The sequence below is a fragment of the Denticeps clupeoides genome, chromosome 6, assembly GCF_900700375.1.
Source record: "Denticeps clupeoides chromosome 6, fDenClu1.1, whole genome shotgun sequence".
Classification (NCBI taxonomy): Eukaryota; Metazoa; Chordata; class Actinopteri; order Clupeiformes; family Denticipitidae; genus Denticeps; species Denticeps clupeoides.
In genome coordinates this window covers 24,326,037-24,347,942 of record NC_041712.1, presented here as the reverse complement: position 1 = coordinate 24,347,942, position 21,906 = coordinate 24,326,037, and the positions used below count along the sequence as shown (strand labels likewise).

The window sequence follows — 21,906 nt, the reverse complement described above, 5'->3', positions numbered from 1 at the left end:
TGTCATGGCCTTTGAATCACCAGCCGAGTGGGCGACACCAGGAAGCCGCTGAGGAAGTGAGTCCGCGGAAGGGTCAGGCAGGTTCTCCTGCCTTGTCCTCACAGCCCAGGCGTCGCTGAAAGGTAAAATGAATCAAGATCCTCCTCAAATCAAAGCCTTACGAGATATCGATTAAATAAAGTACATACTTATCATAATTTAAATTGGGATGTGATGGGATTTATAGTTCTGTATGTTTCTTGTTGTTACAGGTAGAAGGTTGTTATTCTGTACAATATTTGCACGTTGGAGTAGGATTCGGTTGTATTGATCCAGATCAGTGGGAATCTGAGAAGAGATAATATTGTGCCGTAGCCGCAGCATTTTCCCTCCCTGTCCAGCCACTGGAGCGTAGCTCTGCGGTAAGGTGCCGTTTCTTCTGTTCGGACGTGGAAACTGGCCCCAAGACGGGCTCCCTTTCGTCCCCACTTCACTTCGTCTCACTCATCTCTCTATGATTTCAGCATCGGCTTGGCCTCATCAATTATTTCTTGGGCGCAATCGCTTCTCATTTTACGCGCCTATTATGCCTGGTTCCTCCGCTCTCACCCATGGCTATGTCTCTTTGTCCTTTCCTAATGGACCCCTCTCGTCCCCTTTCTTCCCTAACTTCTGACCCCAGCCCTCCTTACACTGTGACCTTTCCCCTTGACTACTCCTTTCCACCGTAACGAGTCGTTTTCTGCCTCTCAGATTGGAGACTTTTTTCCTTCCCCGTCCGGTCCGCCAAACCTCCTCCTGCTCTTCGCGGCTGACGCTCCTCACATGTGTTCTCCTGACGTTCCCGCCGGATTCTGACGCCCTCGCGAGTCCAAACGTCCGTCCCTCCCCAGGCAAGATGCTCCCTCTTCGTGCCGTGCCCGGGCAGTTCGGCCCCGAGGTTCGAGAGCCGGGCCTGCGGGCCTGGAGGGTGGAGAAGATGAAGGCCGTCCTCCTGGATCCTGCCCAGCTCGGGGTCTTCTTCAACGGAGACTCCTACCTGGTTCTGAACAACCGCGGAGAAGAGGGTGCAGACCTGCACATGTGGATCGGTGTGTGGTTCTCCTTCTGCGTGACCAGAACTCATCACTCCAATTCTGCATTTTCGAGACTTAATCCTCATTTTTATTATACTTATTTGCCCTTTGACCTCTAGGCGAGAAGTCCTCGTGGGACGAGCAGGGGGCGTGTGCCATGCTGGCCACCCAGCTGGACCACTTCTTGGGTGGGGACCCTGTACAGCACAGACAGGTCCAGGGCTACGAGACCCCAGAGTTCATGGCTCTGTTTCCAAACGGAGTCAGCTACAAGGTGAAGGGCTCGTTCTGCCGCCGGTTTTCTGGCTGAATGTGAACGAATGAACGTATCGACCCCCTGGCTTCAGGAAGGGGGCGTTGAATCTGGTTTCAGGAGGGCGCAGCGCAGTCCGGGTCCGATACGGCATCTCTACCAGATCAAAGGGAAGCGGAACATCCGAGCCAAGGAAGTGAAAGTGAGCTGGGAGAGCTTCAACAGAGGAGACTGCTTCATCCTCGACCTGGGGGAGGTGTGTGAGTGTGTGTGTGTGCGTGCGTGAGTGTGTGTGTGGACACGGCTCTCCGGTTGCGTCATAACTCGACGGGTCCATTTCAGACGATCGTATCGTGGAGCGGGTCCAAGGCGAACATGTTTGAGCGTCAGAAGGTGCGTGAGATCGCCGCCCTCATCCGGGACACGGAGCGAAACGGCAAAGCCCGGATTACCGACGCCATCGAGGGGGAGGAGCCGTTGGAAATGATACAGGTACAAACACACACACACACACAACCAGAAGTTTACAGTACTGTAAACTTGCATGATTGGCAGGTGCTCGGTCCAATCCCGCGTCTGAAGGACAGCTCTCCAGAAGATGACACCCAGGCAGACCTTTTAAACTCAGCGTCTCTGTACAAGGTGACTGAACCCATCTGAACTCCATCTTCTGGATCTTTACGTGTGGTGTAGGTTGTCTTGACCATGATTTTCATCTATTATTCTTGTGTCCCTTTTCCCTCACACACACACACACACACACACGCATTTCTAAAACTCTGCAGGTGTCCGATGCCACAGGATCAATGGAACTGATCATGGTGTCTGATAAAAGCCCCTTCAGCAAAGACCTGCTGGACCGAGACGACTGCTTCATCCTGGACAATGGAGCCAACGGCAAAATCTTTGTGTGGAAAGGTGAGTGGCACACGGCACCCACAATGCGAGAAAAACCCTGACCGTCAGCTGTGATTAAGGTCCAAAAGCGTAAATGGGCACCGGGCACGCCTGCTGCCTTTATTGTGAGGGTTGTTTTTATCGTTGTGAAGCTCTGCTTTTTTAACCATCGGTGAGCAGCGGGAGCCCGGGGAGCAGTGTGTGGGGACGGTGCCCTATGGCTCACAACCTTCTGATTCCAGGTCCACTTCCTTCCCCGCTAGGCCACCTCTTCCTCCGAAACTGTCGAACAGGATTAGCAAGGAAAAGAGAAATTAACTTAATATTAACTTAATATCATCATTTATAACATAATCTTGCACATCATACGCGGTGAAACGTCCTGTTTCCTGTTCATTGCTAGGATTCGGAGCCAATGAGCATGAGAAGACCGTGTGTCTTAAGATAGCCGACCAGTTTATTAAGAAGATGAGTTACCCACTTCAAACCCAGGTAAAGTAAGAAAATACTTTGTCGCTGTTTCTGTGTTACCCGCTCTGACAAATAAAACTTTGTGATAATTGTCTAATCTCTCTCTCTTTTTTTTTTTTTTTTTTTTTAAATAGCTTTCTCCGTCTCTGTCCAAGATTTAAAATATCATCAGCCTATTATTTTTTCAGTTTTTTCATGTTCTTTTTAGTTTTCATGATACTGTAATGTTGATTTAAAAATGCTCAGTGTCAGTATTTTATTAAATAACCGAATTTTAAAAAATAATTCAATATTCTTATCTTTTCAGGTGGAGATTCTCCCACAAGGCCGTGAATCAATCCTTTTCAAGCAGTTTTTCAAGGACTGGAACTAACACACACACCAAAAGCAGCTTTGTTAATTGATTGGCCATTCACTGCGTATTTTATAGGCTTCTGTGTTTATTTTTAAAGCAGTTTATAGACAGTATGAAATTATTTTTTCTTGCAATATTGCAATATCTCTGCATTGTGCTCTCAGCTCTGTGTGTTTGACGAATTCGTCCATATGACTCTGCAGTCTGGTGACTGTGACTCATTCTCCAGAAGACGGGACTTCCCACAAAAAGCCAGCAAGTAAACCAACATCTCGCCCTGGTCTGTCCATAACCTGCTCTACATGCCGATTCAGAATGACACGCGCTAGCGTTGCCTAATCTGTGCCCAGATTCCCCTGAGATCTCAGCAGCTGGGAACCCCGACCCAGTTCTGAAATGTCTAATGAGGGAACGATTCATCAAAATAAAGTGTTGTACCCGCTCCCGGTCTGGAATATTCACACCAACCTGGATTCAATTCCAGGGACCATTATTATTCCTCATTTCTGCAAAGGACATTCATACAAGCCGCAAACTGGTTAAAGGTCCCCTGATATGAAAAAATGTTTTGCTTTTATATCGGTCTTGTTGGTATCTTTATATCGATCTTGTTCCTGTATCTGAAGCCACTTTGATCCAGTCCCACAATGAGATTTCCCAGGACGCGCCGTTTCACCGTCTGTAGCTTTAAATGCTAATGAGGAGGAGAGAGGCGGGACGAGGAGGAGAGCGGCCTGTAGAAGTTGAGTGGCATTTCTCAGAAATGACGTCATCAACACCATCCACCAACCACAATGTTTGGTACAGACAGGTAGTCGTATCTGTGTTTTTCCAGAAAAAAAAATCCCCTTATGTGATGTCATAAGGGGACAAATTCCAGATCTGGGCTTCCGCTCTTTGAACAGTGAAGCAGAACGACCAAACCACTCTTTACACCCATCGCCATTTCTAGCCACTACAGGACCACAGACAGGCTCGGGGAACTAGTATTAATGTTAAATCATCTCATAAAGTGACATTTATATTTCATGACAACTCCAAGGTAGGTCATCAAGTGCAGCAGTAACTTCAGCCAGATTAAAGACCAGGCTGTTAACTGTCAGATGAAAAGGAATGTAGATAAATGTGAGGTAATCCGTGTAGGGACCATACATTTACATTTACATTTACAGCATTTATCAGACGCCCTTATCCAGAGCGACTTACAATCAGTATTACAGGGACAGTCTCCCTGGAGCAATTTAGGGTTAAGTGTCTTGCTCAGGGACACAATGGTAGTAAGTGGGATTCGAACCCGGGTCTTCTGGTTCATAGGCGAGTGTGTTACCCACTAGGCTACTACCACCCTAGGTTCATCTGAAATGAAGGACCATTATTATGGGACTGTTTAATGATGGACTCGGTATCTGAACAAAATATACCCATTGGTCATATTGACTTGGTTCCCATTTTTACCGCCAAAACAGCCCTGACCAGTTGGGGCATGGACTCCATCTTGGGGTATCGTGTACCAAACTCTCAGTAGCAGATGCCTCCATGGCGCTGACCTTTCTTCCCAGTACACCAGTGTTCAACAGGATCTGGAGAATTTGGGGGTCATGGCAACACCTCAAGACTCGTGATGTTCCTAAAACGTTCTTGAACCATTTTTGCAGGGTGCCTGAGCTTGGTGACCAACATCATTCTTTCAGTAGGATAGTGAGCCCTGTCACACTACAAAAAGCATTCAGGAATGATTGCCTCCAAATCTCCAAAAGATCTAAATCACTGCCCAGAAGTCATGACCATCCCTTCTCTCCTGCTTCTATTGATCCGTCTGTGATTTATCTACCTGACTGAGGTAGTCATACAAAAACATATCTTCTTTCTGAGCGGTTACAGTAAGAGTCATAAAATGTTTCGTAACGTCTCAGCTGTTAATGAGCCTGTGGCTCCTCTCTGGGTGACTTTGGTCCCTTCTATCGCAAGTGAGATTTCTGGTAAGGTAGTAAAAACCTGGAGCCTTCCTAATATCACTGAGTGCAAAGGTCTGATAAATGCTGTAAATGCACGAAGTTATTTAAGCGCTTGGATGTCAGGACCGTTGTCCTTTTGCTCTCCCGCTGGAAGACGAGAGGTTGTGCTTCTGGGACAGGTACGTCTACTATACTTCATGCAGAAATATGTATACTCTGGCATCATGCCCTTTGCTTGAATAACTCAATGTGAGGGGATGTACATGTGGGAACAACAGGTTGGGAGTCAAAGAGTGACACGGTGGCGCTGCCTATCTCACACCTTCATAATGAAGAGTATTCTCAAAGAGAAGAAGATCCGTGAGTAGTTTTATTCTTATAAATTCTGAGTATTCTCAGAGAGAAGAGGTTCCATGAGTTGTTTTATTCTTATAAATGAAGAGTTTCTCAGAGAGAAGAAGACCAGTGAGTTTTATTCTTATAAATGAAGAGTATTCTCATAGAGAAAAAGGCCTGTGAGTAGTTTTATTCTTTCAAATGAAGTTTTATCAGAATGAAGAAGACCAGTGAGAGTTTTATTCTTATAAATGCTGAGTATTCTATGACAGAAGAAGGCCCGTCAGTAGTTTTATTCAAATAAAGTAAAACGATGCGTCTCATGAGATCGTGAACAGGATTTTCATATCATTCAGCGCACAGAAAACCTGAGACCAGCATCCCAGGCAACTCCATTGGAGTCGTACGCTGGGCTTCGCCCAATAAGGAGCTTCAGGTCCACAACTCTGCGCCCAGCTCGAGTGGCACCACCAAGCAGAAGGTGCCGCTGATGTCCTGCACATTCAACTGTCCTCCAGGCACTCGTTCCTCCAGGCTGCTCCTCGGTAACGTCTGGTTTCGTTCCCCTGCAGGAGCTCAGTGGCCTGCGCAGCCTCCAGGAATGTGTGGCCTTCATCGAGCAGTGGAAGCAGCACGTGGAAACCGTCTGCAGGGTACTGCACTCTGACCTCAGAAAGATCTGGCAACGAATGAAAGTGAAGCGTCAGAATATCCATGGTGTTAATGGATCAGCTGTTATCAGTGAAGATTAGAGGAGCAGTTTATTAGAGACGTAATGATGCGGGCGGGAAAAGGGAAAGTTTGCTGGTGGGGAGATAAAGGTGCGCAGGGTGGAGAAGGTCTGAGTGGGAATGGTTATCATCTGCATTCACCAGGTTTTACATGATCTCCCTTCATAGGATGGAACACGAACAGTCATCACACACGTGTGCAGGTATAATATGATTGTGTGTGTGTGTGTGTGTGTTTCAGCCTGCCAACAGGGTTTCAACGGGCCGCCACTGCAGTGTGAAAACCGAGTCCATCAGCGAGCGGAGCGTGGAACAGTGCCGTAAACTCATCCTGCAGTGGTCCCGGGAGCTCGGCAGCGTGGACACGGTGGGGCCTCTTCGCCACGTATTCGGGGCCCGCGGCGTTGTGGAGATCCTCACATGCCTGTTCTCACGTCCCGCAGCGCCTCAGCCAAGGAGCCCTGAGGCAGAAACCCAGCGAACGCAGCGGGCAGAAGGACGCTTGTTTCCAGGTGGAGCAGAGGATCATGGGATGGGCCAAGGAGCTCCAGTGTGTGTCGGAGGTAGAACGAATCCCCGACCGTTCGTTCGTTCGTTTGTGACCCGGTGTTAAAGTACTGAAGCAACGTTGTGTGTGAACAGAGCTGTGGAGTGATGAGCGAGGAACTGTCCCAGATCCTCAAACATCTGGAACCGAGGAAGAGAAAAACCATAAACCTGCTGCCGTTCCTGGAGTTCATCACCTGGTCCATTCTGAAGGAGGACAGCACGGTGATTATTTTTCCACTCAGCAGCGTTAGAACTGATTTTTAACCCACCCGAACCAGGGCTGGGTCAGGGCTGGCGCCGCTGGCACCGGGAGAACAAAGAGGGCCACTGTTCAACCAAAACTTTAAATGTCGCTGTGACCTGCCGTTAACATCAGATGCCTATAACAAATAGAAACAGCGTGATGAGTGCACCACGCCCTCTTTGTCCAGGTGTCCCACATTTGGCTGTCCACCAAACAGAAGACCTGGAAAACGGGTGAGTCTCAAAACCCAGAGAGACATCGGGGCCAATACGATTTGCCCTGCTGACTGAATTTCATTTGAATTCAATTGAATTAAATTCATTTGAATTTGAATTACATTTTTTTTCATCTTAACAGAGACACCAAAGTACATTCCAAATTCAGGTTGGTGGTCAGAGTGAAAATGCCGTGTCACTTCTGTCACTGGGTGACATATTAATGTTGGCTCTCTGCGTCTGCAGTGTGGGACTGGATCTGCAGTGCAGCAGGTAAAACATTGTTCCTGCCTTCATTATTGCTCTCGAATCGGTTCCTCCTTAGATGGACGTTTTTCACGTTGAGTCTGTTTAATGTTCTCCATGTGTACTTCTTCGATGGGACAGATAACAGAGAATCGAGGAAGGCTCGTTGTCTCCAGTTAATTAGAACTGGACAGAAGCTCTGATAGTTTCCTTCAAGTGAAGTGATTGTCATTGTAAAACACTGCAGCACAGCACAGCACGAGACGTGTCCTCTGTATTTAACCGTCACCCTTGGTGAGCAGTGAGCGGCCATCGCCCTTGGGAGCAGTGTGTGGGGACGGTACCCCCATCAAGGGGACCTCAGTGGCACCTTGACAAGAAACCCACTCATCTTCACAATCTGTCCCACTCATTATTAGGCCATTGAGTAGGCTCAGGGGAAGACTCTTTGGCAGACGTTCCTCCAGGACCAGGGTTGCCCCATGTTCCATCATCTAATTCGTATTTGTGCACATTTCTTTCCACTGTAAATGCTTGTTGTTGATGATTCTATGTCTGCTGTGGCACTGTGCAGTTGATGTGACTCTGGATCCCATGACCAACCACCCGTGGCTGCTGATGTCTGAGGACCATAAGAAGGTGCAGGAGGCGCACGCTGAGACCCAGGTGTCCTTCAGCACGCAGCGCTTTGACTGCTGGCCGTGCGTTCTGGGCTGGGAAGGCCTGGCCTCGGGCCGGCACTACTGGGAGGTGGAACTGGCCAACAACGGCTACTGGAGGCTGGGCGTCACCACGGCCTCGTCCAAGAGGCACGGCCGCTTCTCCATGTGCCCTGAAGAGGGCTACTGGGTGCTCTGGCGCAGCACCAGGCGATTTTATGCCTGCACCAAGCCCGAGAGCGACCTGCCCCTGGATCTCGTGGGCAGGAGAATTGGCATCTACTTGGACTATGAGGAGGGCCAGATCTCCTTCTATAACGTGGAGCAGCGGGCACACATCTACACGTTCTCTGGATGTTTCCATGAGAAGCTCTACCCGCTCTTTGCCCCTCTGGATGGACGCACACTTATGACTGTTTCCTCTCCCAGGCTGGAGGTGCCAGACCCATGAGCTCAGCTCGCACACAAATCTACAGTTCGACCAATCCTTTTTCCACGCCACAACTAGCCGTTGCTCCTTCTGAATTCGTGAACCTGCTCTAATTCAGAAGGTTCAGTAAATCCACAGGCACGGCTAGATTTGTGGAATGCAGGACACCCAGCTCACATATTCCAGAAAACCAGCAATAAAATTCTCCTATTTCCATCGAATATCCTGTACTATCTTCTTTCAAAGTCTTCCTGTAGCGTCAATCCACATGATAAATAATGAACAGAGCCAGCAATCAATCCTGCATTAAATTCAGATGCCAGAATAAATAATAAAATTAAAAAAAAAAAAAAAGAAAAAAAAAAAAGAAAGGAAAAGTAATAGCAGTCATGCATCAGGTCACGGTACAGCACTGAGCTTGTGGCCATTATGCACGATGGTGAAAATTGTCTGTAGTATATTTATTCCATAACGTTGCTGGTACGTGAAACCAGTGTAGGTCTAGCGCCCCTGCCGGTTGGCTACAGTACAACTTCATTCTATGTGGTTTGATAATGAATATGTGTTTCTGACTGCAACACATTTCAAAAAAAAAAAAAAAAAACCCACACACAATTTACAGGAAAAAAAAAAATCATTTATATAAGAATACAAAAGGCTACAGAAAGACATTTTTAGAAAAACTGGAAATACACAAAATCTCTCAAAAAAATAGCTGATATGTAAAAAAAAAAAAAAAAAAAAAAAAAAAAAAAAAGTAAAACATTGTTTTAACAGGATTACACGATGTAGAAAAATAGACAAGGAACTAACAAACTGCCCTGGCACAAAGTTCCAGTTAACCACAAACTTTACAAAAGGAACAAGGGCCACAACATAACTAGGGCCCTTTTCCAAATGAATGTTAGAAATAGAAATGGACTTAGCATCCAGTCGTGCTTCAGAATCATCAATGGTGAGGCAGAGGTTCAGCCTCCAAGTGGAATGCATGTGAACTACAGTGATGTTATTAAGGTTTAAAAAAAAAAAAAAAAAAAAAAAAAAAAGGTACAAGAAACATTGGAATTTCCTGGTAATCCAACAGAAGCCAAAGCAACGACTGTCCAGAGCTTATCAACTGGATTTTACTCAAGACTCAATGCCAACGGATCCGTTTCCTATTCTTGTTCCTCTTCTCACTCATTGACTGAGTCGGAGTCACTTTTCTCTTCCTTCAGGAGCAGCCTTTTCCCTCTCTTTGGCTCCTTATCCCGCTTGTTCGAGCTCTTGGGATTTCTGACATGAGGGAAGTCAGAAAGGTAAAGTCACACACGGTATGATATGCAGTGAAAGGCTTTAATGTAGTGAAATGTTTGGCTGCTAATGTATGCATATGACGTAAGAGTCACTCACAGTCTCTGGCGGTACTTGTCAACGTCAGCAGGAGGCACCAGGTCATTGAGCTCCAAGCTGTCGTTGATCTTCTTGAGCATCAAATACCTCTCCCTACCGTGCACCTAGAAAAGCACAGGAAAATAAATAAATAAATAAATAAATAGAATCACCATTTTATGCTGTGGGCACGTGGTAGAGGACAGACAATACCTGCCCTTCATCAAGAAAACACAAGGTGCATTGTGGGAAATGCAACTTTTTCTTTTAGTATTTTCAGAAAATAAATTTTACATTTACAGCATTTACCAGACGCCCTTATCCAGAGCGACTTACAACCTGTAGTTACAGGTTGACCATGGGTTTTAAACTTTAAACAGGAACTATGTACTTTTTTTTTTATACAATCAATGTGTCAGATTTCAATGACTTTTCCTTAAGTTTATATATTTCATAATCCAAAACTTTAAGGCCTGGATAATATTCTTTTCTATGACTTTTCCAGTTTTTTCTTGGCTATTGTAACTTTTTTTTTTTTTTTTTTTTTTACCCCCCCAAAATAAAAACGCCTCTAAAACCAGAAGGCCACAAAGTCCCAGCTTCAAACCCCACTTACGACCATTGCGTCTTTGAGCAAGACCCTTAACCCCGAGTGTCTCCAGGTGGACTGACCCTGTCACTACTGACTGTATGATGCTTTGGACAAGGACATCCGCTAATCGCAATCTGTTGGTCTCATGCTGCGAACACGTCACATGCAGCGGTAAAAGGCGTATGAATGCGGTATAAAACCGCACTGTACCGAAGGTTTTTGTAGCCTAGCAAAACTGGACAGCGGCGGAGGCGTTTGAAGGCTTCACCTGCAGCGTGAAAACCTCCTCCTCAGTGCTGGAGCTGGACTTGGCCTTCTTAGCGGCGGAGACGTCTGACGATGGTGCCTCCTTAGCGCCTGACAAAAAAAAAACCTTCAGGTTTTTGCAGGAAGTGACTCCAGACACTCGGTAAAACGGGCCTTACTGCGTTTGCTCGAGGACACGGACACCTGGGACGCGGCGCTCGTCTCCTGCTGCTTCCGGAAGTTGCTCTCTTCGGTCTTGCGGTCGCGGCCGGGGCAGGCGCAGACGCGCACCTCGAAACTCCGCCGCCCCAGGACCAGGCCCCTGCAGCGCACGCGACAGGAGGTCAGGGGTCAGAGGCTCGAAGGGAGGCGACGCGGCGGCGGCAGACGCGCGGCGTACTCACTCGTTGGTCTCCAGCGTGATGATGGTGAGGATGGGCCGGCGGTTCATGCCCCCCATGCAGCTGCTGTTGCACATGAAGTTGTAGAGGACCGTGGTCCATTCAGAGCCCAGCTGAGACGCAAATACATGCGATCAGCACAACAAAAATACTATTTATAAATATATATACTGAATATAAATATATGTATGAGTGTACATAGGTCCATGAGTGTGTATAAATGAACAAATATACCAAGAGTGTACACAAGAGTGTGTATAAAGTGCAGCGAGAACATAACACACAGACGCCATTGTGTAGTCGCTACGGGACCAGCGTTGTGCAGTGAACATATTACAGTTGGTCTGGGTGCGCGGCGTCGTGGAAAATTACATCAGCCTATAGATATAAGCCTTTGACGCTTTGTTTCTATTGGTTGTGCAGAGTTCAAAGTTCAGTCCCGTCACTCGCCGTTCCGCGGCGCGAGAAACCCCCACCGGCGCGATTCCCAGTGCGGCGCCACGCTGGACCCGGTTCGGCCCGCGAACGCACTCTGTCGACAGGTCGGGGGCCGGCGGGCGGAGGCTACTCACCTGCGGGGGCTCGTAGGGCACCACCACGCTCTGCCGGAACGTGTTGGCGTCTTCGTGGTACAGAGCTCGCTGGTTCCCCTCCACGCGGATCAGGTGACTCGGAGGAGCTGCACCTGAGCAGAAAAAAAAAAAAATTTTATAACCCAACCTGACGGAATCTGGGAAAAAGCTGCATCCGTTCTCCAAATGCACATACAATTAAACGACGCCATGCGCCACAGGTGCTTATTTCATTTTGCAGTCATTTCCTTGACTATTTGAACGCCGTTGTTTTAGTGGGGAGCATAAAGGGGGAGGGGGTGCACCAAATTAGAGAACAGACGGGCATAAAAAACAAAAAGGTTTATCACACTTACATTTTCAACTACCCCACCGTTCTTTATCTTACGAATGCTTTTTCATTATTAAACATGCATTGTGCACGGTGTGGTTTCGATTAGCCGAATGCCAGAGGGCAGCCAAAACAGCGATTTCGTCTTTCTTCCTCTTAAAACGAATCGTTTTTTTTAAGGGTTTGGTACAAGGAGCAGTTTAAGCATCGGAACCGCATGCCGGACGTACCATCGTTGTTCTCAGGGGTCCTCTCGTGGTGGGGACAGCGTTTGACCACCTCGGCCACGTGGTCGGATTTCTTGTAGACCGCAGTGGCCCTCACCATCGCTCCCGGAGGTGGGGGCTGCTCAACCACCATCTGGACCGGGCAGGTCTTCGCGAGCTGACAAAACAGCTTATTCAAGTCCGGCGAGTACTGCGGGGGGGGCGTGGTACAGGTCAGTGCAAGAAACGAGACCGCTCGTCAAAGATGCGTAAAGCACTTTAGAACTGGAGCCGGCTTAGAGCGAGGTTAATATGAGCCAATTTGACTTTTTGCCTAAATCTTTTCACGATGCTGGCCCCTTGTAACGAAATCGCCTGCATGCTCAGATCGGTGGATGAAACATTAAGTGTTTTTATGTTTCCTGAAAATGCACGTACGTTACGATTGTTAAATTCTCAGGAAAGACACCACGGTGAGCTGCCGGCTTCCACTGCTGCGGTTTATTACTAAGCATTCTTTCTAAGTATTCATGGGTGACTTTTTATTGAATGCTACATCTGACAATATTTTATTTAGTAATTTTGAGTTTAAGAGCAATAAACATACATTGGAACGATAAGATCCCCCCCCATTCGGGTATTTATACATATATACATCGCTATATGAGTCAATGTTGAAATAATTGAGAATCGAACTGGATCAACAGATTTGGAAGATATATATAAGAAAAACAACATTTTTAATCCCAAACTAATCTACATAAAAGCAAAAAAAAAAAAATCCCAGAGTCAACTCATTTCTGCAGTCAGTCAATATGAGAGCAGCTGGGGGGTCACAGGTCAGGTCGGGTAAAACAAGAATTACAAAAATGAGCAGGCAGACAGAGAACAGAGGAACAGAGAAACGAAATTAACAATATTATCCACACAACGATCATATTTAAGACTACGCCACAGCGATTTGATTAATAGACGGATACGTGACCCGCTTACCCCGCGCAGCAGGCGATTTCTCACAGACACAAAGACCAAACTTCCTTATTTCTCGCGCTCTCTGTGAAAAAGCGTTGCGGAGTCTCCAGAAAGTGAGTCCGCAACAGGGACCCTGTAAAGCTCCTCGAGCTGCTCCTGCAGCCTCCACTTCCTGCGACGCTCCGCCCGCCTCAGCCTCCACCGGCCCGGGCATGTCGGGGCATGCCCGCCGGCAAATCTCGCCTGCAGCCAGTTATTAGGCGAGGATGTCGCGATGCGATTGTGATACAGCACATACAGCGGTACCTCGCGATGCACCGCAAACGTAAAAACCAGAGCTGATACGCGAGATGCGGTGTACGATCTGGGTGGGTCAAATTACATTAATAATTCAGCCAAAAACTCAGAACAGAATTTTGGAGTAATTATTATTAACTTTTTTTTTTTTAATACAAAAACGTTGATACAAAATCACCACGTTAAAAAAAATAATAAAATATCGCGATATATCGCCGAATCAATATTTAACACCTCTAGCAGTTATCTTAAAAAAAAAAAAATAATAAATAAATAAATAAATAAATATCCAGGGCCGATTTCCCACAAGCATTTTTCACACAGTGATGATGAAAATGCCGCATCGGGGACCAGATGGACGTCAGACCCTCACGTTGACCGCACCGACGGCGTTGACCAGTTCGATTTAAAATAAATAAATAAAAAGTCCGGGTCACTTTAAATGGCGAATTTATTTACACATCCCAAATTCCAAAATCCCCGCGAGCACGTCTCTGAAAAACCAATCTGAACCGGGGTATCCGAGAAGAAGACGGGGCGGGTTTCCGAGACGAACATGCCTCGTCATGTCTTCGCCGCCGTCCCGTCCGGTTAATAAACTGCAGAAACAAAGCGGGGAGGTGCGACAATCGGGCAGTGGGGGGGGGGGAAGGGCGTTGGGTACGAACACCCCCGGCGGGGGACCTGGCGGTAGAAAAACGACTCTTCTCCGCAGAAACCGGATGGAGACCGCGGGTGCAGAGTTACTCCTGTTAAGCCTCCGATCCGGATCACGCCCGACAGGTACGAAATATTCCTCTCGTCTCTGTGGGTTTTTATTGTGTCATATTATGGGATTTATATTATAATTGACGGTAAAACATGTCGCTTTCCTGTATAATAGGTCACTGTTGAGTACGTGGGGCAGTGGTGGCGTAGCGGTTAAGGAAGCGGCCCCGCAATCAGAAGGTTGCCGGTTCGAATCCCGATCGGTCACACTGAGCAAAGCACCGTCCCCACACAGTCATGGTGCCCACTGCTCACCAAGGGTGACTCTTAAAAGCAGAGGACACATTTCACCGTGTCACCGTGTGCTGTGCTTCACAACGACAATCACTTCACTTTGACATTTAGTGGGAATACGGGTAGAAAAGTCAGCGTCTTATTACTATTAACAACCCCGTCCTCTGCAGATCGGACTCATCGGCGCGGTACTCACGGTGCAGGTGACGGACTTGGCGCAGCTGGAGTGCGGGAAGCTGAGGTGGAAGCTGTGGTCGCCCGGGTAGTCGGAGGTGGTCGGCACCGTGGAGCCGGGCGGAGACCCGCCGTCCTGGGCGAAGCCCGCCGCCGGGACCGGGAACTCCAGGCCGGTCCGGCCGAAAACCTGCACACGACAACAGAAGCGCTCTTGAATCGGACTGGCTCGTTGCAGGTGGCGCGCCGTGAAAGTGCTTGGGGTAGAACCGGACTTACATCGTCCCAGTCTCCGTTCTCCGTTGGCAGCTCTCTAAAGACGGGATGGGGGGAGAAGAAGAAGAAGAGGAGACATATCAAGACATTAGACCAACCGCGGAAGTTAAAAACGACTGATGCACTTCGCCACCGCACAGTCCGGGAGGGGAGAGCGGACCGCCACACGGGTTCCAGAACCCGCCCGAGACGCGCGGTGAGGGTGAGGGTGAGGATGAAGGATGGAGGCCTCACATCAAGTTCAAGTTCCACAGGTCCGCGAACTCCTGACTGTCGCCCGGTTCGTCCATTGCGGCCCACAGGCTCGAACCCGCACAGCAGCAGCAGCAGCGCGGACGCGGCGGCCGAGGCGAGCTGGGAACATGCGGAGGGGGAGAAGTCGGGATTTTAGTCGCGACAGGGCAAACAACGGCGCTCGGTTATCGGCCGACGTTCCGACGCAAGGCCTGCCGGGAAACTGACGAGCGCGACGCGGAGGTTCGGTCGGAACCGGCGCGGGGTCCGACGTCGCGGCTACGCGCGATTCGCCGCGCTCGTCCCCGGCTAGTCCGGAACGCGGCTAGCCGCCGGCGGGGTCGGCTCCGGCGTTACCTTCCCGCTGTTGTGGCGGATGTTCGGGGGCTGTTTGTCGCGGCCTGCCTCGCTGTCCCGGAGTCGCGACCCTCGGTCGGGAGGCCGCAATAAAAAGCCACGAGTCGGGGAATTCCCGAGTGGGCGGGGCGTCCTGGCCTGGTCACGTGGCCACGTCGCGACCAATGGGGTTCGAGTCTGGCGCCCAGTTCCCCACACAATTTTTAACTGGGAAAAGTAGTGCACGTTTACATTGTTTACCAGGCCTTTACAAGCAGTAGTGACAGGGACAGTCCACCCCCCACGATGGTCGCATGCGGGGTTCGAACCCGGGACGCCGAGGCCGCTGCGAGCGGCTGCTGCGACCCCTACCGGGAGCAGGAGGGTCTGCTGGACGCGGGGCGACTCGGCAGGTGCGACGCGGGCTACTCACGCCGTACTCGCGCCTTACGTCAGTACGTCGGCGGGGTGTCGGCGAGATGGTACTGTAGGCCGGAGCCAGAGGAATTCCGTTCCGACTCGGGGTTTTATAGAATGTCCTGGATATTCACGATATCCCTCCGACCGTTTTTAAAACGTTCATTATTCACGTGTGTGTAAAATGTAATGGCAGGGCCGCACCATCTCTTACATTTTACGTTTACAGCATTTACCAGGCGCCTTTATCCAGAGCGACTTACAATCAGTAGTTACAGGGACAGTCCCCCCCTGGAGACACTCAGGGTTAAGTGTCTTGCTCAGGGACACGATGGTAGTAAGTGGGGTTCGAACCCGGGTCTTCTGGTTCATAGGCGAGTGTGTCACCCTCTAGGCTACCACCCCCCTCTTGGTGGAATTCAGGAGTGACTAACCTGACAGTGGCCTGTACGTATTAATATATCGCTCTGATGTCGTGATATTTCACTGCTTTTATCTGCAGGTTACACAATACCAATGAAAGGTTAAAAAAAACGTTATATATGCTGTTATCTTTCTATTTTAGAAATTTATTTAAATTTTTGCATTCATACCATTACATCGAATGATGACAGTTTGGAACATTATGTCTACCATATATTCACATTATGTCATATGAATCATGACATAATGTATTGGCCTAGCGGTTAATCGATCGAATCCCGATCTGCCAAGGTGCCACTGAGGTCCCCGTGATGAAGGTCCCGTCCCATTTACAGCATTTATCAGACGCCCTTATCCAGAGCAACTTACAATCAGTCCCCCCCACTGCTCCCTGTATGAAGTGCCCAGTGCACTTCATACAGACTCATCTTCTAAGGCCTTCATTGTGCCGACCCCTCATTGCACCCCACGAAATGCAAACACGAAAATGTGCATGAATGGCATGCTAACTAAACAGCCAAGAAGCTGATTTTATGATAATTTATGGTAAGCACTCAATGATTATGTGCAGCCTCGACCTTTTTTGTGAAGGTGCTGTTGAAATTAGCTGCGATGGGAAGCGTGAGTAACAGGAAGGATATCAGCAGGCCTTTGTTAAAACGATGTCCAGTTAAAATGAGCGTATCAGGGTTTTACCCATGGAGCAACATACGTCTGCTCTACCCGGAATAAAATATTACGGCCAAGTAGAATCGCGGCGAAGCGGAAGGAGGTCAAGAAAATGGTACCGGCTGTCCAAGTTTTATGTTCTGTTTGCATGCGTGAAAGCCACAGCAACATCGCAGAAAAATAAAGTGATGTTCAAAATCGCTTATCCTGCTTTCATGGGCAAATCGTCCACGCACCCTGATAATCTCCCTTTGCCATCAGTAAAATATCCATATATTCACCCGACTTTTCTTCATTGTTCTGCGTATGTGGTTCTCAAAAGGTAGAACAACGAAGAAAAGGAGCTCTGTTAAGTCACGCTGCACAACGGCGCCGAAGATTATTTCTCGAACGACGTGCAAGTAAATGCAAAAGACGGTTTAAAAGAGCCAAACGAAGCTCTTCTCCAGGCCAGAGAAAATGGCTGACGTGTAGCATTTGGCCAGCGGTGTGGAAAGTGTGAATGGGCAGGTGGAAAGTGTCAGGAGGACTCGGGAAAGGCCGACGCAGGCCTCCGTTCGTGGACGTTCTGTCGAAAAACGGCTGAATAATGGCGAACGGCGCCAACCCCAAGTCCAATGAGCCTAGCCGAAGATCTCCCGAGAAGGCTCTCCCAGCATGTGCTAGCTAGCATGCAGCATGTAGCATCAGATCTTCTTTCGATGCACGAGCACGAATCTCGAGCCCTGCGAGTGAAATCTATGAAACGGACATCCCGCGTTTCGAACAGAAAAACGAGGCTTTAAGCAGCCGGCTCTCTCACCCACCCGGCACAATCCTCCATTCCAACCAGGTCTTCCGAGAGTCCCCGCTCCTGGAAGTACCGAGGAGGCGAGAAGGAGGTGGACGGAGTGTCCATGCCAGCGACCACGGGGAGATCCGAATTAAGAAATGATTCCCAACTTTTAGAACGTTCGAAAGCGGAAAAGGGAGGCCGCTTATATTTGGTCTGATAAATGAGATGCAAAAACGTCATCGAGGGGGTCTGACAGTTGGTCGTCCTAAAAACGGGCATTTTGCGATTCTGTCCTCTTTAGCCAGTGATGCTTTACTGGATGTTCTAGTTTAAGAATATTCCAGACGGTCACTGCATGACAGAGAAACGTCACAGTTTTAGGAAGTACAAAAAAATTAATAAAGCGCCAAAACAAGCCAGCGAAAAGCACGTAAAATCGCGAACGTTTTCGCCGAACGAGAGAAAAGTCAGGAGAGACTTACAAATGAGTGGTAGAAAGATAACGTTCATCTCCGTCCAAATTCATTCATATCGAAAAGCCACCAGTTTCACTTTCAAAATCACCTCATCAAGTGTAAATTCCATTCCGACTTAAATATGGAAAAGTGAACAAGTCCCCGGCTAAATTATAACTCCATTCACGCATTCTTCAAATGTAATTCTACGGATGAAGGGAGGGAGTTTTTCTTTTTTTTTCTTCTCCTGCCTCCACCCCTCCCCTCTTTCAAACTTACTTCCGTAAGCAACTGGCCAGGACACGATCTGATCATTATATATATATGTATAATAGATTTATATGTGTATATATATCATGGTATCTCTCTAATGCCTAATATCAGATGAAAAGGGATTTGATGGTTTCTGCCTTATTTATTGATTCCTTGTCATGCTCGGCCCGGCGAATTTGTCTCGTGGTTCGATACGGATCTGTCCTCTGCGAAACTGGCTGTCTGCAGCGGCTGGGGCTTTCCCTCTGGAACGTCTTGCTGCATATTCAAACCATCCGAATTCCTGCTAAAACAGCAGTAGCAGCAGCAGCAGAACGAATGAATGAATGAACGAATGAATGAACGAATGAACGAACGGTGAGACGACGGAGGACAGACGGTGACATGCACTTCAGCCGCCATGTTCTGCAAGTTACAGGACTGAAGAGGCGCGAAAACAGAAGAGGGGGAGGAGGGGAAGTGAGTCAACAGCAGACTACGCAAATGCACCAAAGAGCTAAAGGAAACCGGTCGGACAAAGACTCCAACCACAGCTAGTGCACACACTCGCAGCACACGTCTGACGCCCGGTCGAGGAACGAGTCGGTAGTCACGCTTCTTCGTTTAAGAGCTGCCACGATAGCCGTAATGATCACGTTTATGCCTCTTCACACAATGTGCTCCATTCATGTTTCCGACGCGAACAGACACCAAGCCACATCATGGGCGAATGCAGCGGCCTGTGTCACGCTGGTAAGTGCAGGAGCTTTTCTGAGAACGTGTTCTGTGTTTTGTCACCACAACGGGGAGACGTTTGCAGGTAAAGAACAGGAAGGCGGTTTCTGGCAATTGTCCATCTGGTCTCAGCTTGGGATTTTTGAACGTCTTCGTCACTGGACTGTTGGTATGTGTCCTCACGTGATCTGCTAACATCTGGTCTCTCCACATCATGCTGGCTTGCCCATTCTATGCCATGAGTTTTATTCTTCTTTACCATCACTTGGTACAACTTACATGCTCTAGAGGATGTTCATAGACTAACACTATGTGCAGTCTTCATACATACACATACACACACACACACACACTACTCACAAGTTAGGGATATTGTTATTTACATGAGTGCTTTTCCTATTTGCTCTGAATTTTAATGAAAAGTTCCATTTGATATTAATAATAATGTATGAGAAGAAACACCATTTTCATTAGTTTAATATTTTTTACCCCAAAAATTTGGACAATAACAGGGATTGCCCCAAATAACGAAAATTGACAGTAGCGGGCGTTTCCACCATTTGCCGCAATGACAGCTTGACAGCGACGTCTAATACTCCTCACCAGCCTCATGATGTTGTACTGAGGCGATGCGTTCCACTCTTCCACAAGTGCTACACGCAGTTCTGCCAGGTCATGCGAGGGTGGGGTACGATCATGAAGCGCTTCTTCTACTGGTCCCAGACATGCACTATGGGGTTCAGGTCAGGGGACATTGATGGCCATATCATACGAGGCACTCCAGCTTCCTCAAGTCGAGCTTCTGCCACGATGTGGTGGAGCATTATCATGAACAGAAAGTTGGGGGTGTGCTGGCGGAATTGGGGGATGGTGATGGGTTCTACAGGGAGTGCAGAATTATTAGGCAAATGAGTATTTTGTCCACATCATCCTCTTCATGCATGTTGTCTTACTCCAAGCTGTATAGGCTCGAAAGCCTACTACCAATTAAGCATATTAGTTGATGTGCATCTCTGTAATGAGAAGGGGTGTGGTCTAATGACATCAACACCCTATATCAGGTGTGCATAATTATTAGGCAACTTCATTTCCTTTGGCAAAATGGGTCAAAAGAAGGACTCGACAGGCTCAGAAAAGTCAAAAATAGTGAGATATCTTGCAGAGGGATGCAGCACTCTTAAAATTGCAAAGCTTCTGAAGCGTGATCATCGAACAATCAAGCGTTTCATTCCAAATAGTCAACAGGGTCGCAAGAAGCGTGTGGAAAAACCAAGGCGCGAAATAACTGCCCATGAACTGAGAAAAGTCAAGCGTGCAGCTGCCAAGATGCCACTTGCCACCAGTTTGGCCATATTTTGGAGCTGCAACATCACTGGAGTGAGCATTGCACACCTTGTGCTTTTGGGCAGAGACATGGCCAAGGTAAGAAAGGCTGAAAGATGACCACCACTGAACAAGACACACAAGCTGAAACGTCAAGACTGGGCCAAGAAATATCTCAAGACTGATTTTTTCTAAGGTTTTATGGACTGATGAAATGAGAGTGAGTCTTGATGAGCCAGATGGATGGACCCGTGGCTGGATTGGTAAAGGGCAGAGAGCTCCAGTCCGACTCAGACGCCAGCAAGGTGGAGGTGGAGTACTGGTTTGGGCTGGTATCATGTGGGGCCTTTTCGGGTTGAGTCAAGCTCAACTACCAGTCCTACTGCCAGTTTCTGGAAGACGCCTTCTTCAAGCAGTGGTACAGGAAGAAGTCTGCATCCTTCAAGAAAAACATGATTTTCATGCAGGACAATGTTCCATCACACGCGTCCAAGTACTCCACAGTGTGGCTGGTAAGAGAGGGTATAAAAGAAGAAAAACTAATGACATGGCCTCCTTGTTCACCTGATCTGAACCCCATTGAGAACCTGTGGTCCATCATCAAATGAGATTTACAAGGAGGGAAAACAGTACACCTCTCTGAACAGTGTCTGGGAGGCTGTGGTTGCTGCTGCACGCAATGTTGATGGTGAACAGATCAAAACACTGACAGAATCCATGGTCATGGATTTTGAGTGTCCTTGCAAAGAAAGGTGGCTATATTGGTCGCTGATTTGTTTTTGTTTTGTTTTTGAATGTCAGAAATGTATATTTGTGAATGTGGAGATGTTAAATTGGTTTCACTGGTAAAAATAAATAATTGAAATGGGTACATATTTGTTTTTTGTTAAGTTGCCTAATAATTATGCACAGTAATAGTCACCTGCACACACAGATATCCCCCTAAAATAGCTAAAAATAAAAACAAACTCAAAACTACTTCCAAAAACATTCAGCTTTGATATGAGTTTTTGGGGTTCATTGAGAACATGGTTGTTGTTCAATAATAAAATTATTCCTCAAAAATACAACTTGCCTAATAATTCTGCACTCCCTGTATGATGTCTCTGAGGTAAGAACGTGCAGTGACTGAGACATGTACAATAACCAAATCTGTTTTGTGGTGCCTGCCCAGACTGTTGCACCTCCTCCACCAAAGCAAACCTTGGGGACCATGTTGACCTCACCTCGACCTTCTCCAGCAACGCTGATGTGACACTCATCAGTGAACAGGACAGTAGACCACTGCTGCATTGTCCAGGTCACATGGTCTTGTGCCCACTGCAAACGTCCACAGTGGTGTCTTGGTGTCAGTGGAGTCACCTGCGAATGGTTTGTCTGGAAACCCTAGTACCCCCTCGCTTCTCGTAAACGTGCCTGTAGCTGTGTGGCAGTTGCATAACGGTGTCTGA

At 47.8% G+C, this 21,906-nt stretch overlaps 3 protein-coding genes across 8 annotated transcripts; 2 read left to right on the top strand and 1 right to left on the bottom strand.

Annotated features, from left to right (window-relative positions):
* The first annotated feature begins 52 nt into the window (after positions 1-52).
* On the top strand, positions 53-3,465 carry LOC114792853 (macrophage-capping protein-like). 4 transcript variants are annotated; one of them, XM_028984334.1, is made up of 10 exons: positions 53-122; positions 252-401; positions 873-1,070; positions 1,175-1,329; positions 1,403-1,564; positions 1,651-1,800; positions 1,864-1,950; positions 2,094-2,226; positions 2,609-2,697; positions 2,984-3,049. In XM_028984334.1, the coding sequence occupies exons 3-10, from the start codon at positions 878-880 to the stop codon at positions 3,047-3,049; spliced, it is 1,035 nt and encodes a 344-aa protein (XP_028840167.1). In that variant the 5' UTR covers positions 53-122; positions 252-401; positions 873-877. The 4 variants fall into 4 exon arrangements, with proteins under 4 accessions (XP_028840167.1, XP_028840166.1, XP_028840168.1 ...); XM_028984333.1 differs by having other exon boundaries at positions 733-1,070; XM_028984335.1 differs by lacking the exons at positions 2,609-2,697; positions 2,984-3,049 and adding an exon at positions 2,358-2,572 and having other exon boundaries at positions 733-1,070.
* A 1,738-nt stretch (positions 3,466-5,203) lies between these two features.
* LOC114793018 (E3 ubiquitin-protein ligase TRIM21-like) lies at positions 5,204-8,442 on the top strand. The gene is made up of 10 exons (XM_028984610.1): positions 5,204-5,346; positions 5,679-5,803; positions 5,895-5,975; positions 6,295-6,420; positions 6,497-6,616; positions 6,696-6,824; positions 7,034-7,079; positions 7,204-7,230; positions 7,308-7,334; positions 7,882-8,442. Exons 1-10 carry the CDS (start codon positions 5,244-5,246, stop codon positions 8,415-8,417), a joined length of 1,320 nt encoding a protein of 439 aa, XP_028840443.1. The 5' UTR covers positions 5,204-5,243; the 3' UTR covers positions 8,418-8,442.
* Positions 8,443-9,176: 734 nt separating this feature from the next.
* On the bottom strand, positions 9,177-18,345 carry tp53 (tumor protein p53). 3 transcript variants are annotated; one of them, XM_028983911.1, is made up of 11 exons: positions 18,173-18,345; positions 15,071-15,190; positions 14,840-14,873; positions 14,583-14,750; positions 12,140-12,326; positions 11,579-11,691; positions 11,010-11,119; positions 10,785-10,927; positions 10,628-10,716; positions 9,789-9,892; positions 9,177-9,671 (listed from the first exon to the last, which is right to left on the bottom strand). In XM_028983911.1, exons 1-11 carry the CDS (start codon positions 18,214-18,216, stop codon positions 9,572-9,574), a joined length of 1,212 nt encoding a protein of 403 aa, XP_028839744.1. In that variant the 5' UTR covers positions 18,217-18,345; the 3' UTR covers positions 9,177-9,571. The 3 variants fall into 3 exon arrangements, with proteins under 3 accessions (XP_028839744.1, XP_028839745.1, XP_028839746.1); XM_028983912.1 differs by lacking the exon at positions 18,173-18,345 and adding an exon at positions 15,428-15,541; XM_028983913.1 differs by lacking the exons at positions 14,583-14,750; positions 14,840-14,873; positions 15,071-15,190; positions 18,173-18,345 and adding an exon at positions 13,109-14,567.
* Between the last annotated feature and the right edge of the window lie 3,561 nt (positions 18,346-21,906).